Source organism: Cololabis saira, chromosome 12 (genome assembly GCF_033807715.1).
Source record: "Cololabis saira isolate AMF1-May2022 chromosome 12, fColSai1.1, whole genome shotgun sequence".
Taxonomy (NCBI): Eukaryota; Metazoa; Chordata; class Actinopteri; order Beloniformes; family Belonidae; genus Cololabis; species Cololabis saira.
Genome location: NC_084598.1, coordinates 11,055,408 through 11,074,587, shown reverse-complemented (window position 1 = coordinate 11,074,587; position 19,180 = coordinate 11,055,408). Strand labels below are relative to the sequence as shown.

The 19,180-nt window shown below is 40.9% G+C and overlaps 3 protein-coding genes across 4 annotated transcripts; 1 reads left to right on the top strand and 2 right to left on the bottom strand.

Moving 5' to 3' along the window:
- Nucleotides 1–184: 184 nt before the first annotated feature.
- Nucleotides 185–7,229, bottom strand: LOC133456843 (calcium-independent phospholipase A2-gamma-like). The gene is made up of 9 exons (XM_061735483.1): nucleotides 7,110–7,229; nucleotides 4,957–6,428; nucleotides 4,701–4,853; nucleotides 4,461–4,618; nucleotides 3,511–3,605; nucleotides 3,263–3,434; nucleotides 3,083–3,140; nucleotides 2,783–2,977; nucleotides 185–1,516 (listed from the first exon to the last, which is right to left on the bottom strand). Exons 2-9 carry the CDS (start codon nucleotides 6,352–6,354, stop codon nucleotides 1,058–1,060), a joined length of 2,688 nt encoding a protein of 895 aa, XP_061591467.1. The 5' UTR covers nucleotides 6,355–6,428; nucleotides 7,110–7,229; the 3' UTR covers nucleotides 185–1,057.
- A 154-nt stretch (nucleotides 7,230–7,383) lies between these two features.
- Nucleotides 7,384–10,774, bottom strand: LOC133456286 (uncharacterized). The gene is made up of 3 exons (XM_061734751.1): nucleotides 10,555–10,774; nucleotides 9,141–9,329; nucleotides 7,384–9,053 (listed from the first exon to the last, which is right to left on the bottom strand). Exons 1-3 carry the CDS (start codon nucleotides 10,684–10,686, stop codon nucleotides 8,835–8,837), a joined length of 540 nt encoding a protein of 179 aa, XP_061590735.1. The 5' UTR covers nucleotides 10,687–10,774; the 3' UTR covers nucleotides 7,384–8,834.
- Nucleotides 10,775–13,720: 2,946 nt separating this feature from the next.
- slc16a7 (solute carrier family 16 member 7) lies at nucleotides 13,721–18,568 on the top strand. Of its 2 annotated transcripts, none has more exons than XM_061734749.1 (5): nucleotides 13,721–13,764; nucleotides 13,884–14,111; nucleotides 14,301–14,444; nucleotides 16,827–17,660; nucleotides 17,764–18,568. In XM_061734749.1, exons 2-5 carry the CDS (start codon nucleotides 13,895–13,897, stop codon nucleotides 17,985–17,987), a joined length of 1,419 nt encoding a protein of 472 aa, XP_061590733.1. In that variant the 5' UTR covers nucleotides 13,721–13,764; nucleotides 13,884–13,894; the 3' UTR covers nucleotides 17,988–18,568. The 2 variants fall into 2 exon arrangements, with proteins under 2 accessions (XP_061590733.1, XP_061590734.1); XM_061734750.1 differs by lacking the exon at nucleotides 13,721–13,764 and having other exon boundaries at nucleotides 13,884–13,963; nucleotides 14,062–14,111.
- The last annotated feature ends 612 nt before the right edge of the window (nucleotides 18,569–19,180 follow it).

Below are 19,180 nucleotides of genomic sequence, written 5' to 3'. Positions count from 1 at the left end.
CTTGGCAAACAGAGGCCCCAGACACTGAACCCATTGTGAAATCCACACACAAGCATAACGTCATCTCCGTTGTGACGGGTGCAAGGGTTGCAAGAGTCATGGGATCTAGCAAAACCAAATGAGGCCTTTTTTCAAGGAGTCAAATATCATTTTGAAAGAAAAAAACATATTTATTTGTTTATTCTTTTAATTCATTCATGCCTGCTGGTTGTGTTTTCAGTGTGTTGGAAAAGGGGGCGGGTCAGCGACCTTGTAGCTTCACTCTGGCTGGCACAAGCACACACTCTTCCACACAAAGTGTTTCTGTCAGTGACAAAGTCAGCTGTTGTGGACGGGGAGGGCACGGCTTCCAGACACATGGGGGTGTGTGGGTAGGGGGGGGTTAACCCATCACATTCAAGTGACTCAATAGCTTATAAAAGCTGCAGGGATTTATTAATAAATAGTATCTTCAGAGAAAGACAAACAGAAGAATAAATAATAAAATAAAATAGAATAAATAATAATTCATTTAGAACAATTACTCATATAATGCAGTACATATAACTATGTTAACTGTAATGTCTCATAAAAGCAAAATATATAGCTATTATCAAATTGTGTGACAGTATTTAGAAAAAAAAAGAAGCTTTTCCCATAAAGTGCTTAAGCTATTTCATTAACGTGCTTTTCTTGTGAATCTTTGTCAAGACGTCAAAGCAAAACATGAAAAAATGAGGGGACAATGTGACATAAACATCGTATATCTGGCAGCTTTAATCTCTGCAGGGAAGAGCAGCTGCTTCAGCAGCTGGTTAGCTTCTTTGGAAGGTGCTTTTTTTAATGACTTCAATGAGAAGTGGTAAAGATTGTTTTCTCTCATCTGAGTATGATGAGAAAAATGAGGTGCTGTGAAAGGCTGACAGGTTTCTAAAATTATATCAGCAGATGCCAAACCTTTTTTTTCCCTTTTGCATTTAAGTTGTTTGACAATTTTCTGATATTTTTTTCCTGCACGTGTGTAAGTGTGTGCATCTGTGCACGGGATTTGCATCCATGTGTCAACACTCTCACTGGCTCATGTCAGTCTCTGCCTCATCTCCCAGACCTTCTCACTCATCCAGTCCTTTGCTCTCCCCGCAGATGAGCGCTCTGCCCCCAGCACCAAACACAGCTTGGCTAATTTGGGCCGGTTTCTCTCCAGGTAGTTCTGGGTGTCTCTCTGCAGCTGATCCAGGACCTCCGGTCGGTTCTCGTCCAGTGGAACCTCGGCGCTCAGCATGGGGTTGAAGCGGAAGTAGACGTCTGAGGCCAGAAGTTCATCCAAGAGGGTGTGCACCCCTTCGGTGTCGGTGGCGCTGCTGATCAGATTGCTGATTTTGGCTCTCAGGCTGGTGGAGGTGGCGGGTCCCCGCCTAGCGTTGTCATAGCGACCTGTGCCAAGCGACAGCACACACTGGAAGGGCTGCTTGGGCCATAACAAACGACTCTCGTGGACAGCTAAGGCGCAGGGATTGTTCAGTATAATTCCTCCATCCTACAGGGACACAGCAGAAACAAAACATTTAGATGGATTTTAACCCACAGAGTTCACCCACAGTCTACTTCCGCTTCAACCCACCACAGAGTTTGCCACAGCCAAAAAGTAAAAAGCCCTTTCAACATCCTCTCTCAAATGTTTTGAAACACTTAAACTCAGGTTGACAATTTTATAGGTGAATTGCATGTCAAAACCCTCTCTTGATTTCTTTTACTGGTTATAAGAATAAAAAAAAAGCTTACCAACTGCTGTAAATGCTCACTTTAGTTTAATCTCATCTAAATGGTGCTAAATCACAATATGTCTAGACAGGAAAAGAAGACATTGATCTCTTGTATAGGAACTCCTTTAGCAGTTTGTCAAATGTTTCCGTCAGCCTTGACACCTTTAATCATGTAATGGAACATGTTGTTGCATTTATGAATTAGATCTTTTCTTTCCTGAATCGAACTGACAGTGAACTATTACAGTGGCATCATAGGCCAGATAGCTGATCAATGAGCTGGAACCTGATTTGGTGAATCGAGTAGCTTTAAAGTTCAAAACAAAACAAAAAAGCTTTCTCAGTATGATTTGGATTGTTTCACTAAAAGACTCAGGAAAAACTCTGGCTCACTACTGTCTGGCTGGTGTAGTTGAGGACCCAGATGCAGGAGAGCAAGAGGCAGGAGTTCCGAAAAACAGGGTTTATTAAAGGAGCTTGAGGCTGGATTGTGGCAAGATTTATGAAAAAAATCCGTATACATTTTAAGTTTTCTAGTAATAATGTCAGATGAAACGTTCCAAACCAAAAAGAATGAGCCCTCTAGTGTATCTCTCCTTTGCCTTGAACAGGCTGTGTGCTGCAATTGTGACCGGAATTTCCCGCGCTGGGCTGCGGATGCGACGTCACATGACGCTGCATGCGTGTTCTCCCCGTTCTCCCGTGCAGGCTTCACTGTTGGCTGCAGTACCCCCAACGGCCGTCGTGGTGAAGGGTGGCGCTAGAGAGTCTCATTTCTTAAAAGGAGCCTCAAGCTCCTTTAACATAAAAAGCCAGAACCAAAAACGCTGCAGGCCAGGATTATCCAAAACACTTGAGCAAAAACCGAAGGACACATGGAGGAAGGAAACAGGACGGACCGACAAGGAGCAAGGGAAAGACAAGACCAGATATACACAAGGGGGTAAAGAGACACAGGTGTGAACAATCAGGGCAGATGGAAGACAGGCGGGGCAGAACAGAAACACAAACTGGGGGAAATGTCAACCACTGACAACTACCTGGTGAATGTCACTTTGAAAGGGGAACTCCTGGAAGTATCCGGGGGCAGCTGAGGACGCACGCACTGCCTCCCACATCTGGCAGCCCGAGGCTCCTGCGTAGCGGCTGAGGACGCCGGGTTTATGGTTATAGTTGCGGAAGACGAAGGCCTTAGGACTGGTTCCCCAGTTTACCACTGCACTGACAGCTGAAACCTGAGGAGACGTCAACATTTTTAGTTGCACCCTCCACAACCAAGCTGATGGTGCTTCAAAAAAGAAGAAGAACAAATCTTTCATGATAGAATGCAGTATTCTTACCTTCGGGCTCAACACATCTCTGGATGTTTTAATCAGTATTGTTTTACCCAGCTTCTCTCTAAATAAGATAAAAACAGAATACATGTTCAGGTAAGATGCTCTTCCTGTTTCAATAACTTTGTTAAATGCAGTCTTATCTCCAAAGCATGTCTGTAAATTTAGAATCAATTCTGTGCGTACTGCAGTATCTTCTCCCAGGTTTCAGTGTTATAGTAGGAGTGACTCCAACCCATCTTCATAGTGCCAACTAATCGGTTTTGCCGAAAGACTTCACAGCCGAACTGACGATACATATCAGCACACTCCTCCAGGGAAAAACGGGCCAGACCCAACATGAAGGCAAGAACGGCACCTTCAGAAAGCAAAAACAAAGGCTGAAAGGTCAGCTGAATGATCAATTCAGACACAAAAAGCTGTTTGTCGGTTACCTGTGCTCACTCCACAGATGTAATCAAAAAGCTGGTGGATCTTTTTGCCGGTCTCATCTTCCAGGAGCTTCAGCAACTGTAGAGGCACAACACCTCTGGAGAACAAAAGACAGAAAACAATTTAAAATGAATCCGAAATAAACTTTATTCGCCAGGTTTTTGTGCAGCCAAATGAAAAATTTTGATTTGGCAGTCTCTCAAGCTTCAATAAAAGAAATACAATAAAAAAGACAATTTTAGAGTCAAATTCAATTTGATTTTTCTATTTTCCCATGTTTCAGGGTCTTAATGACTCAGACGGACAAAGGTGCTTGGAATAAGTTCAATAATGTGTTTTTGCCTCTAACAGTCAGATTGTGATAACAGATGTTTGATACCATTATGTGCAGGATTATACAGATAGATGGGAACATGGAATGAAATCTGACATCTTCAGGGAGGTGTGCTTTATGTACCTAAAAAATTAAACTATGCTTGACGTTTTTGCATTTCGGATTGTACAAAAGAAAGCAGGAAGACCTGCTGCAGACAAAGTGGAGGGGATTGTATTAATTTTTGTTGTAGCAGGATAAGAGAAATAACAGAAACAATACTGATTTAGTTGTCATGCTTTTTCGTTTGCCATTTAAAGTGTTATTATGGGTCATTACTGGACTGATGGGTGGAGCAATTTTCTCCCAAATAATCCTTTATACTCTGAAAAATAAATCTTCAAGTGTGATGGTTTGCTGCTTATCGTTGATAAACTATATTTCTTCCAGTTTCCACTCAGATGTATCAGATGAAACAAGTATTTGAGATATCCCTGCTGTGAACTTGGGAAAAAATTACACTATTTTCTTAAATCTAGTTTCCAAAACATAAAACTCAATAATATGGTTTTGTGTACAGTGTTTACTATGGATTGTGAACACACAGTTATTAGCCATTAATCCGTTTTTGTACATTACCTTGTGCCACCACCATCTATTGAGAGCACTCTTATGCCCTGACCTTTGACCGGGCCAACGAAGCCGACCAGAGCGAAGGCTTGTCTCAGTGCTGCCTGAACAGTCTGGTCGTACCTGTAAGTTCGCCTCAGTCTCAACAATGTGACGACAGCTTTCTCCTGAGGACAGAAACGAATCTTTAAAAAATTGTTTGTATATAAATCAGCTTGTTAAACGTGTGTTACTTTTTTCCCAACAGACCTGCCAGATTAAAGCTTTGCATGAAGGGTAGCGGATAAGGTGTTCGTTGAGCACGTTTACACAGGCAGTCACATCCTCTGCAGAAGACGCAAGTCCCAGACCAAAGATCAGCCCCTGCGTCGCTTCCTCTGCCTGCCTACGACCCATTACGAGCTGAAAACACAAAAAACAGCAATTTAGACGTTTAGCTATCCATGAAATTGTCATATTCTTTTCATGCCAGTGAGTTCTTCGTGAACATACAACCTGAACTCACCTTTTTATTCAATATTGCCTGCGGTGAGGTGCCAGCCTTTTTCGGTCTGGTGGTCCTGGATGAGGAAGAGTCCATTCTTAGAACGGATCCCAGCAGATCTGGAATGGCACTTGTTGGGTGGCGAAGACAGTCCATGAGAGATGGATTGGAGAAATGTTTGGGTACGATCCCTGTTTGAAGATCATTGTCCTCATCCAGTTGGCTTTCACTCTTGAAATACTGATTAATATGACTGGATGTCTGGAAATAGTTTTCCCCAAACTTCGTTGTATTTGGGCTGCTGTGGAAAAGCCCCACGCTTCCCTGGATGAAAGGCTTTTCCTGCTGTTGTTGTGACCTGCCGCTGTGAGCTTGTGAAGTAGATTGTGTTGACAGGTGTCTCTCGTAGGTATTATGTGCTTCCCTAGGAAGTTCTTCTGTCTTATTTTGAGCTTCATCTGTGACTTTGGCACCAAAGTATTTATTGATGTGCCTTGCTATCTGAAGGTATCCTTCCTCCCAGCTGCTGGGGATATTTTTGGGCTCCACGCTTGACTGTTTGTTATTCAATTTGACATCTGACAGTTCAACAGAGTTTTTTGCTATTCTCCTTCTGAGCCTCCTGCCTGTCCCTCTGTCTGAAGACAGGTTTTCAAAATTGTCCTGATGTTGATCCGTTGCATAACCCTGAGAAAACATCGAATTGATGTTATTAGCAACGTAACTGTAGCTCTCGCCAAATCTGGTGGCCAAAGCACTGATGTGAAATAGTTGCAGACCAGACATTTCCTGGGTGGAGGAACTGATGTCTGATGTTTCCTGCTTGCCTTTGCATTTCAAGGCCTGTGATTTCCCTTTGCTCTCACACAGCGTTTGATCTGTGGCTGTCTGTTGACTTGGCCTAGGTCCCTGTGATTGGCCTAGATACTCTGGAGCTGCAACAACAAAAGGGGCATTTTCAGCAAATCCAACAACATTCTTTCTCTTCAAGTACATGTTAATGTGCCTGGACAGTTGAGTAAACGATTGACCAAGTCGGCCTCCCAGTGACCTCCATTGAAAAATGTTCAGAGCCTCATCAGAAATCCCCGCTGGAGCTTCAGCTTTGAAAGCATCTCTGTTAGACGATGAAGAGAAACGCACAGTGTGAAAATGTGTGGCTTCTTTGGTGAAATCTCTGGAGCAGGAAGAAGAAAAAAAACTTGTATTATTGTGCTTTGCATTGTCCAAGGAGCTTGCAAATCTCAAACGTTGAGGTGGCTGCAGCTGTGAGTGCCTGCATGAGTCCCGGCAGAGCGGCGCTCTGGCCAGAGATCGGTATCTTCTGAGGAGGCTGACAGTGTATCTCACTCTGCAATATGATTTCAAAGTCCTTTTCCTTGGATTTGCACATAGAGCGGTGATAAGGAGGCGCCCCATGTTTGACGTAACGGGGTGAGCAGTGCTCAGCTGTGGATCAGACGTTAGGCGGTGACAGCAAATTCAGCAGGAACCTAGGAGAGCCCACAAAATAAATTCATAAGAATACGGCCAATCTATCATCAGTCGGTACTGGAAAATCACAACCTACGCAGGAAAAGATTAAAAGTCAAGTTGTTGCTGTGCAAGGTTACTTTCCATTTTAACTCAGATTAGCAGGACAAACTAGAAAAGGTCTGAACCTCCAGGCTGACCTTGTCATCACCTAAGCAACAGAGATTTCCCACAAATGACACCTGATTACAGCCAGAAATCACATTTAATCTATCACAATTTAAATTTCAATTCCTCTGAAATTACAGCACTAACAAGTCAAAATAAACCCAGCATGGGACTAGTTCAGTGTGTAAAACATACCTGCAGTATGTCTCACGTACACCGGGGAGCTTTGTGTCTGCTATAAACAAAGCAACACATGCTTTTATAGTGTGTGCATGTGTCATAGCATCACGTGCTGGAAATGTTCCACTTGAGGTACAGTACAGTACAAATACACACCCACGTGCCCAAGTCTGTGGATGACCTTGGTTATTTTCATATTTCTAGCATAAAAGATAAGCAAGTATCTTTGTTATGAAGTCCTCAAACATCAACACTTGGCTTCCCTCTGTATTTGTGCCAAGTCGTGATCAAAAGTGGCATGAAGTCTTCCAAACTTTACAACAAGTGTGTTGAAAGCATATGAAAAGATTTACCTAGAATGCAACACCTCTTCTGTCGTCACAAGTCCTCTTCCAGGAACTTTTTCATGTCCGAAATCCAAAACAAAATAGCTCACAGAGTGTCTGACATACTCCTTTAATGTTAAAGTGGGACACCTACATGGTGGGGCTTTGCTCGTATTGGTCAGTCTGGGCTGAGGGTGGGAGTGCGTGTGCGTAGAGAGCGCTGTGCTGGACCACACAGAGGCAAGGTCGAGTCTATAATTAGAGAGTGGGACTCAGAAAAACACACGCCTCCGTCCACCCAGACCGGCCTCTGAGTCACCAACAGGTGCGTCCAAAACATGATACACGTGACACAAAAAAACATACAGCAAGTGTGACCATGATCATCTGACAGGAACACAGCACACGTGAAGGATTATCATAACATTCCATTTTTGATTGATTTTATTACAGTTTTATCCATCCACAGTCATCAAGTAGTGACATTTTTACAAAGAGGCCTAACCCTAACCAACATGTAAGAAGTTAAGCTTCAATCAGTTCTGTTACCATGTCCTCATTACAGTGAAAAGATTATAATGGAGCTACTTGATAGTACATCCAGTCCAAAGAGAGTGTACAGTCCGACTGAACTTTTAAACACAACAATATTAACACCTTTATAACTTACAGTACACTTCTGTCTAATCATTTCCCACACAAGTACTTTACACCGGACATATAAACTGGCATGATCCTGTTTTGATCTACAGAAGCCGGTGTTTTGGAAACATCAGTGTCCTATAGCAGGCAACCTTTGACAAGCGGGTGCTGTTCTGCACCGCAATGCATTGTTGGTGTTCCTAAATATCCTCGAGTGGTTGTCAATGTTCAAATCACTTTCAAAAATTCATTTCAAAAGGAAAATACAAAGGCCTTTCTTGGATTTGGTTTCTAAAGGTTCAAAAAAATGAACATCTCTGTTCTGCTTTATCATTCCTGCTCACATTTCTGAGGGTCTCAAAAGCAAAAAGCAACTGTTTGCCGTCTAAACAATCACTGCTGACATTTCGCAACAAATCCTGAGGAAGAATTTCTTTCCAGCTGCTGATATTATTCCAGACTTACGATGACATCTAGTGGCAGCTCCCTGACAATATGGTTGTTTTATCTGCTTTTGAAAGGACCTCAATCTGAAATGGTGTGCATGACAGGGAATTGATTGTATTTTGCTCCAGTGATTTTGAGTCTTATCGCTCTACTTTATATTTGCCAAATATAATAGCCGTGCAATGCAAGTTTTTTTTTTCTCTCTGACAGTTATTTGTTATCCGCTGTCCTATTCTGCGTCTATAGTTTCTTTTGTTTGGATTTTTAGATGACAACACGAGCCAGAACTGCTGATCAAAGCACCCAGGAAGCAAAACAAAACAGAGCTCTCACGCAGAATGAGCTTTTTAAGCTGCGTTGATTTCAAAGGTTGTCAGTACATCCATTATATTTCTTAGTTTAAGGAAATTATGACTTTACCTCTGAAGGTTTATTTTTGATTTTTTTTTTAACATTTGTTGTCATTTTTAGAGCAGTTTGTTTTCCTCTGTTAAACAGAATAAAAGTAAGAAAATCACATCCCATCACCAATCACACAGTCTGACAGTATTTCCCTCCACAAAGAAGCTTAAACATCTCAAACAGGGCTCATGATAAATATGTAGCTGCACAGCTGTGTGGTTGAAACTGTTCTTTTTAATCTCTTTTCTAAATAGAGACAATTCACTTGTTTTCTGCACTTGACGGTCCAGGCGTTTTCTTTTCACAGCGTCCTGTGGTGCACTCCTCCTCGCGTCCCGTCCACTTCAGGCGGTTCCTCGCAAAGATGGCATATGATTTGTCCATAAATGGCCTCACAGGAGACCACATCATGACGCGGCCCAGCCAGCTGAGGCCCACTGCGCTGTACATGACTGCAAACGCCGGAACGCCACGGTGAACCTGACAATACACGGCATGAAGATGGATTTGGGATAATCTGCATGTTAACATTCAGATTTACACCATCTAAGCGGATTACCGGATTACCTCATCTTTCTCATCGATCACATGCATTTCCTCCATGGCCATCTCGTAGGTAACATCCTTGTAATGCGCTCCATCATAATCGGGCTTGGCGATATCGATAAAATGTACCTCCCCGGGTCGGTTTCTCTGCAGAAACTGGAGGAACCGGATCTCTGTCACACATACGGGACAGAGTCCATCGTACAAAACCTGGAGCAGAGGAGCAGAGACAACACAGCTGTGTGGACAATTCTGTTTAGGATATGTAATGCATCTGAAAGCACGGGAGCAAAATTAGCTGGAAGAGCTGAACAAATAGATCGGTCAGTACAGGAAATCCACTGATTCTAACAGTCACATACATTTTAATTTCATTGGAGACAGTATGATCCCCCCACCACTCATGTTTTATCTACTCAACAAACATCTAGTTCTGCATTTGAAGCCTGCAACACATTAAAACAATGACCAGACTAAAGTTATCCATGTCTAATACTGTATGTGCAGAACATGGTTTTGCATCATCTTGATGATTAAAACATAGACGTCCCTGAAAAAGATGTGCTCTGGGTGGCAACAGTCGGTGCTTTAAAATCCCAAGATACTTTTGTGCATTAATACTGTTATCACGGAAATGTAAATTCATTTTGCTAAGGGCGCTGATACAACATCCGCACCATCACAGAGCCTGGCTGTTGGGCTTTTTGCTGATAACAGTCTGGATGGTTCTTGTCATGCCATTCATGTGTGCCAAAAAAAGCAGGGCTACCCGTTTATCTGATCACAAATAAATAGGAAAAAAAAAGAGCTGAGAGGAATTTGTGATGCATCTGTGATGCCTCTGAGCTCACCTGGAGGCAGTCAACACCGCCTCTGGACAAGGCTGATATCAAGGCTTCTTTTTTGCACAAAACATTTTAAATGGCATTTATGAGTGTAGGTCTCTATTATATTGCTCAACAAAGGAAGTTTGCCTTCGTGGTTATATCTGCACTTTAGGCTCGTGCCCCTGCAGAGTCCTTGACTTGCTGACTGATATTATGCAGTTATAAAATGTTATAATGCACTTGCATCAAATCATGGATGAAATAGATGTATACCAATAAATTAAATTGAGTTTATGAGAGAAAACATGAAAAGTTATCTGTTCATGCTGTCAGCAATACATAATAGTCAAAATAAGAATAATTATTTAACAAAAAGAATAAAAGTTGATACCATAACATGCCAACCTTGATTAATGTGGAGTTGCAGAAACAGTGTGTTGCATATGTAAGCCAGACAGGGCAGTACTATTAAAGTGAACTGATGGTACTAATTTAATCTAATGTTTGTATAATTACGGGAAAAAAGAAAGGAAAAAAAGAAGATCTCAATGAAGCAGTTTAACTTTGAAAGTATTTAGTGTAGGTGCAGCTGGAGGAACTAGTCTCACCCTGACAGCTGCAGAGCCGGAGCTGAAGGTCTGATGCTGCTGTTTGCAGAAAGAAGGAGCCACTAAAGCCCTTGAGTTTACGCAGCTGGAAGCCCTGATCAAACCCACGGCCACTCGCACTTTGGAAAACATCTCTGTTGAACAAAAACAGCCCTTTTAAACCTACTAAAACTCACTGTCTACAACTCCCAACCGATGATTACAAAACGCACATGATGTAAGTCTCCTTCTTTCTGATGTAAACATTACCACGGCGCTTTAGCGCCACCATCTGGAATGGAGTGTGAATGCAATTAAACAAACAAAAATATAGAAAATACAATAGAAAATGGATGGATTCCGTTATCAAATTACAAGTCAACTTTTAAAATACATATGTTTATATTTATTTTTCACAGATTTATTTTTCACAAATTGTATGTAGTGTTTTTAAAGCAATGTCATACGTATTTGCATAAGCTGCAATATTTTCCCTAGCCCATCATCCATTATGTAAGTCTAAGATTCGCCAGCTCCAAGGCCATGTCATGCATTTTCAGTATTTAAACATGTTTTTTTTTAACTAAAATATGAGACTGGGATTTTGTGTCCAGGTTGTTGACTGGATGAGTATGAATAGATGATTCCATTTTCAAAGCTCCAGTCATTGTGATGAAATAAGTTAAAGATGTGCAGCACGGTGAGATACGAGCAAAGTGCATGTGATTATTTGTATATGAAGCCCTGTGATTGACTGGTTTACCCCTTCCTTTTGCCTGAAGGCAGCTAAAATAGGCTCCAGCAGATCCTTGTGACCTTGAATAGGAATAAGCGGGTATATATAATAGATGGATAAGACAAAGACAACAACTTTTCATACATCATTCAATAACCAAATGGCTCACAAGGTTTGCCAGGGATGTGTGTTAAATACTGAAGCAACATGCAGCGGCTGAATGGAAACACAATCTGAAAATGATGTTGTGGTATGAACTAGTACAGTTGCTTATATAATCCAAGGAGAGGTATGCTGGATGTCAACAGCTCCTTTTCTTTCTTTTTTTGGTATACTTTATTATCAAAATTTTCCAGATTTCATACAAACATTCCCACAAAAAAAATCAAACAAACTCAAAATACCAAAACCATCACTTACTATCACAAAACCTCACAATAAATAAGAGAAAATTAAAAGAAAAAAATATATTTGCAGACCGAGTGGTATTAACAAAGTATAGAAAAGAACATAGAAACAACAGACAGAACCAACAAACCATGCAAGAGACGTATCCTTTATATATATATACTTGAAGTGGTTGTACCGTTATTTTTTATTAAAGATTATTCGATCATGTGGGAAGGAAGATTTCCCATATAAGAAATAAACAGCTCCTTTTCACGCTGTCCACCGGGTAGATCAGACCACAACCTCTTGCTGTGTGCCTCCAAGTGAAAATGCAAGCTGTGACTGTAAAGAGGTGGCACTGGCCTCCCACATCTCACTAAAGACCCTATAGAGAGAATTGTTCTGGTCTACTCAGGGGGATAGTGAGACCACATCAGGCTCCTCTCCAGTTCAACTACCAGCCCCGAATGAGAGCTGAAGATTCAATCATCCAACCAGTGAACTGAGTCTGCACCCACCCAGACAAGCTGGCAAGCCATTACGGACATGTTTTTGACTTTTCCAGTGTGCTTAAACCCCATTTGTCCTGCTCTACTTAGTAAGAAGTTGACTGTGTCCTGGGATATTGATTACTTAAAGATCAAACTAGAGCATGTGCGCCTGTAACACTATGTGTCAGACATGGGTGGTCAGCAACACAGGGGGGCTCCCAGATGCAGCTTTATCTCTATTATTTCACTCAGTATAATCCAGATTTCCGTCACATTTCACAGTGATGACACCTCCAGAAGTTTTTAGATGATTCTGCCATAGCTGCATGTAGGGATGATGGAGAGTTTGAGTGGATGAAGACTGGACTGCAAGAAGAGCCAAACGTGTGTGTTTTCTCTGAAAGACCTTAGTCAGGATGTTGTAAGTGACAGTAAGTGCTATCCTGCAGGCTTCTGTGTGCTGGGACAGCAGAGGGTCGTAGATGCTAACAGGCTTAACAAACTCGCTGCGATGCCAGTGACACTGCAGGGGAGCTGAGCTGGACTCTGACATCAGTGTCAAAAAGGAGGATGCTGTCCAAGCTGGGGGTCATCTTGGATAATGTCTATCACTCCCTCCATGATGTGATGGTCAGACACAGAAGCACGTTCCATCAAAAACACATTACAACAAAATGCGGCACAAGGCACCACAGGAAATATGTCCTGCCAGACGACATTAAACCAGTCAACTCCAAGCTAATGAACCTTTATACCCATGTGACTCTGTGTATGTATGTACCATTATTCATTTTCATCTGCATAATATTTACACTTTCGTTTCTCTGCTTCACACTCAGACTGGGTAGATATTCTTTTCTTTATTTTGATTTCTAATCCACTGTACTTTTTATTATAGTTTTTTTTATTATTGCTGCTGTTTGATGTATTGATATATTCCTTTCATACTGAGTGGTGCCACTCCTGATTACCCCACCTGTAGTCGCGTAACAGATACTAATGAAGTATTTCTGAGTCCATTTCAGAGAATTTAATCTGAAAAAGGTTTTCCTGATTGTCTCCGGTTTCTGCCTGTTCCAATCATTCTTATTAGGTTGTTGTTTTTTGTGAGCTGCAAGGGTTCCTGCATCTACAATTTCTTGGCGTTTTGCATAAATGTTTTGCATTCTTATTTGTGAACAGATTCTCAATTGAATTATTCTGTGTTTGAAATGAATACATATAGAAACACTGAATTATTTGATGTAAAACAAGACTTGAAGTGTATTCCCACCCTGTTGTGTACATATCTAGCATGTAATGTGTATAGAGATGCAGAATACAAACACTTCAGCAGAGACACATACATAAAAACATACGGTACACATTTTCTACATTTGAATAATTAGACAGCCACTGATAAGACATGTTCTAATAAGAAATATTCACTGAGATCACAGGTTTGGACAGGGTTTTGGTTTGTTATTAACGGCGGCTCAATTTTTTTTCATGCGAGCACACGTGATGAGATCAAAGACCTTGCAGCACGGGGCTTCTGAGGAACTCGGCCAAAGTCTGGCAGCAGAGCAAAAAGATTCACAGACCAGTCAATACTGTTTCAACGACTTTGCAGAGGTGAGCTGTTGCGATACTCAGACCGTATGTGTATTAATGTGTAAATAACACCAGCAGTTCTCATTACTGGAAGATATGAAGTTGGTAATTCTCTCCTCTCACCTGTTTCCACTTCCCAGTGCATTTGAACATGCCCCCTGCAGCAGGAACCAATCTAGGCTACACGCCACCAGATGGAGGCTGGGGCTGGGCTGTCGTGGTCGGTGCTTTCATCTCCATAGGATTCTCTTATGCCTTTCCCAAGTCCCTGACCATCTATTTCAAGGAGATTCAGGAATATTTCTCTGTGTCCTACAGTGAGATTGCCTGGGTGTCCTCAGTCATGCTGGCTTCGATGTACGCAGGAGGTCAGTTACAGATGTGTACAAATTTTGAGAGATTTGACCAAGTCAGTTTAAAAAAAAATGTCAAATTCTCACCAGCACAAGCTTTTCCTTGTCTGAGTAAGCAATAAAATACTGCACTCACTTATTTTAGGTTACTATATCCTCACAGCAGTATCAATAAGTGATGGCACATTTCCTTCCCCCCTGCAGGTCCTATCAGCAGCATATTTGTTAACCGCTACGGCAGCAGACCAGTGGTTATGCTTGGGGGGGTCCTGGTGAGCGCTGCCATGGTGCTTGCCTCCTTTGGTACTAATATCATCCATCTATACCTCTGCGTTGGAGTAATTGGAGGTAAACATCTTCTATTTTTTGCTGTAATAATTTTATTTTTCTTCGAGTCATCTTGCTATCCCTAAAAGTTAATTTACTTTGATAAAATACAGTTTTATTATTGAAAGATGTTATTTTATATAAAGATTGCTTTATAGTTTTGACTAACTGTGTGGGGGAATAACAAGGTTGTGTTGCAACACTCATCCATAGTTTTTTTTTTTTTAAATCAGGGTCATCCATCTTGGATTGTTTATCACCCTGTATGATGTCATTGTTGCACTTTCAGTTAAATGTGTTAATATTTGTGTGAACTGATAAAGTACCCCTGCTAGTATCCAGTTCATAGATTTAAATTGCTTTTTATATTCAAGAAAACTATACACACATGCATGTGTATTCCTGACTGGATGATCATATGACCGACAGGGCAAACAAACTGTTCAGACTTTAAACCTGATGTTCAACCTAGCAGAGATGCGCCACACACACAGAAAACCAGAAAAGACCTGTCCAGGGGAGAGCTGCCAAGTTTCCTTTCTGGGTAAAAAAGTGTTACCACATCCATGAATGTTGTAGGAAAAATAACCAGCACTGCCAGAAAAAAAAGCTTTTATTTCACTTGATGAATATTTTCCCTTAAATTCATCTTTCTTTAATCCGGTATCAAACTTTTATTGTTCAAATTCATCTTTATTTAATTCCAAAAATTCCCTTTAGACTAAAAGAAAAAAGAAAGACTGTAACAAATTCCTAAAACCTGAACTCTTCACATGACCGACAAACCAAAATGAAAAAATAACAAGCTTGAAGACACATATTTCTTTTTAAATCATATGACGTTTGTAATGGAATAAACCTCTGTAACTCTTGCTTATTTGGTTAATTTCCTCGGTCACATCAGCTGCTTCATTCCCAGGTTGCACCTAAAATGATTTTGTTGGAGTGGTAGTGCACACATGGCTGAATGATCTTGGGAAAATTGTTAATATCAGAAGGCAGCAGTGTGTTTTTATCCCCTTACTCTTTTGTTTACTTCAAGTTGCCATTTCTCACTTAGATTATACAAATAATTTCTAAAGGGTGCAGTACAAATCAAGGTATAGTGTATACAATCCACACATTTATTTTCTATACCTGCAATCATGTATAGGGTGACAACAGTCGGCTGGAGCCTGAGCCACTTCATTACAGTTGAAAGGCAGGGGTTCACCCCGGATGGCTCCCCGGTCCATCACAGAGCCACATATAGACAAGTAACCATACACATTCACATACAGGCACTTTTGAGTCATCAATCAACCTAACATGCTTGAACCAGGGACCTTCTTGCTGTGAGGCAACAGTGCTAACCACAAAGCCATCATGCTGCATGGGATCAGGAGTGAAAACCAACATTTAAATCTTCAACCATAGCATCATGGATGGCAACGTTTATTTTAATCCAATTCAATTCAGTTTAGTTTATTTCTATAATGCCAATTCACAGCAAAAGTAACCTTCATTTCACTTATTGATTCATTCCAGACATGTCAAAACCATTGAAGAGCATAACAATGTTAACACTAGTATGAGTTGATGTATCTATATATTAATACATATGCATACACATATAGACACATGCATGAACATATAGAATCAATTTGTAAATACATTTATAAATGTAAATGAATATATTGTAACTGAATGTACACAAAATAAATAAATCTATAAAGTAAATCTATACCCAATGTGCACACACCTATCTATATACAGAACATACCTATATACAGTACATGCACACGCATAACAATACATAAATCCTGTTAATATGTCTGAAAAGGGTTAGGAAGAAATAAATCTTATTTAATCCTTCCGCTTCTCCAATATTCCATAATTACACTCAATGTCCATCTGTTTTCTGAGTTTTATGAATTCATGAAAAAAAAAAAAAAATTATGCACATATAAAGTAATACAGAAAGTAAACTAATATTATTTTAATGGTAAATTTTAATGCTGTAAATCGACATTCAGATACACATTCACACCCACATGCACAGTCCACCCTGAGAGCACCCAGACCACCCAGAACACTGACCCCGCCCCGCCCCACCACCAAGGGGCACCCAATGTGTAATTGAGGGACCCAAACCCAAACGACCCTGGAACCAGACCACAGCACAGAGGGACCTTAAAGCCACTCTATGTGTCAATACACAGCTCCGGGCATCAACTATAATTTATACTTCCAGATATAAACAATGCCTGTCTGCCAAAACAGGGAAAGTTCACGTTTCTCTGTTGCAATGTCATAACAGCAGCAAACAAAGGCAATCGGTCAGAAACCTGCCCCATCAGTTAAAATGAAGCTGCCATATATCAAGTCAGATGAATTATTTACAGTGTGTTTTCACGTCAACAGGGTTTGGGCTTGCCTTCAACCTGCAGCCATCCCTGACGATCATAGGCACTTACTTCCATGTCAAAAGGCCAGTAGCAAATGGACTTGCTATGACAGGAAGTCCAGTTGTTCTTTTCACGCTGGCTCCTCTAAACCAATTACTCTTTGACTCTTTTGGCTGGAGAGGGAGTTTCCTCATTCTGGGGTCAATTGTTTTGAACTGCTGTGTGGCTGGTTCTCTGATGAGACCGGTCAATAAGCAGGCTCAGCTCAAGCCCAACCAAGACCTGCAGACGTGCAACGGGCCGCCCAAAGGGGAAACAGCTGCTGCTGAGGACACCATCCCGGAGTCGGTCAAAGCTCAGCGCCCTGCTCCTAAATTCGTTGACCTCTCGCTTTTCAGACACAGGGGTTTTCTCATTTATCTCATCGGAAATGTGGTGATGTTTTTTGGCTTTTTTGCTCCGGTTGTTTTTATGGCTCCATATGCCAAACATCTAGGGACTGATGAATATTCAGCAGCATTCTTGCTCTCCATCTTTGCTCTGGTGGACATGTTCATCAGACCAATAACTGGCTTCGTCGGCAACAGCAAGTGGATTCGACCAAGAATACAATACTTTTTCAGCTTTGCAGTTTTGTACAATGGCGTGTGTCACCTTTTGTGTCCGCTGGCATCTGGATACAAGGGTCTAGTTGTGTATGCCGTCTTCTTTGGTTTGGCATTTGGGATGGTCTCAGCGCTGCTTTTTGAAGTCTTGATGGACCTAGTTGGAGCTCATCGCTTCTCCAGTGCAGTGGGACTCGTCACCATTGTCGAGTGCGCCCCAGTGCTTCTTGGACCTCCAATTTCAGGTTCGTCAAATTTTGCAGACAAACTTTTCTTATGATTGTGGTGTAAACTCTATCATTAATGTTGGGAATATTAAGACATTGGAATGTGCTTCTTCTCTTTCAGGAGCTCTGGTTGATATTTATGGGGACTACAAATACATGTACTATGCATGTGGTGTGCTTATGGTGGTGCCTGGCATATTTTTCTTCATCATGCATTACTACAACTATAAGAAACTGGATGAGGAGCGCAGGCAGAGGTTGGCGGTGGAAATAAAGGATTCTGAAGAAGCAGTGCAACTGAAAATGAGCAAGGATGATGAACCAGTGAATGAAACCGATGCATGAACTTCTTTCAGTCGAACTGAAACGTTACATCGTACAGGCTTACAATACAGAGACAACTTTTAGTATTAATAAAAAATTATCAATTAAATTAACAAGTAGGAACAATTAAACTTTTTTTTAATATTTATCTTCATATTTACATTATGCTGTTTAATTGTATGTATACCAAAAGAACAGTATATGGCAATATCCTCTGGCATTTGCTCATAACTCATTCAGAACAGTCCAGAGCAGTTATTGTAATTTGTTAACAACATGTTTAGGTTATGCTTAGTTTCTACAGTCTGGAAAAGAAACTGCATGACCGCCAAAGCATAATGGGTCAAATAAAAGACGCAAGACTGAACAACGCCGGATCCAGCAACCAACGTTTATGATCACCTTCTGACCACTAGATGGCGTTGAATGCTGACATGTGAAAGCTTAAAGTGAAAGAATGCATCTCTTTAATTAAAAAAACTAAATTATACAGTTGGTGTTTTCATTGGTGGATTTGGTTTTTACAGCATTGCTTTCCATAATCAAGGATAAAAAAAACCCAGCTTCACAAATAACAATTAAATTAAGCATCTGGTGTGAAGCTGATGTCTCTCCTTTTGTTTTTCCTTAAAAAGTGAAGTTTCAAACCTTCTACTTTGAAATATCTCCCCTGCAGTCCTACATCATTCTGCTCATAAATTTAAATCTTGCTGTTAGAGAGGAAAAATCATTCATTCTTCATGCTCCAGTCTGCAGTAAAACACAGTTTCAGTGTCATGGGGATGTGCAAAGGTTGTTTCACTGGCGCTTGCCTCAGTAAAGTCATACAAGTTCAGTATAAATACATTGAACTCTTTCAAAAATGAACTTTCAAGTAAGTGTAAAGGGCTCAATGCACATTTGATAATAAGTTTGCGTATGAAGCTGAATCATTTAAAAGCTTTACTTAACTCTGCTGACATAAAAAACGAATTGTGAACATTTCATATTCACTAAGGCTGCAGGTCTGACCTCCAGATATTACGGCATTTCAAATGCATTTTAGTGGTTTGTGTATCTTTAATGGACACCTAATGCATGCAGGTAATTGCTGTTATGAGACCTATGAAGAAGCTGAAACTCTGACTCATCTACAGAAAATACCTTACAGCGTATACAATTTGTGAAATTAAGCCAAGTCACATCCTGTGGTCACAGGTTAACCTTTTCATTTA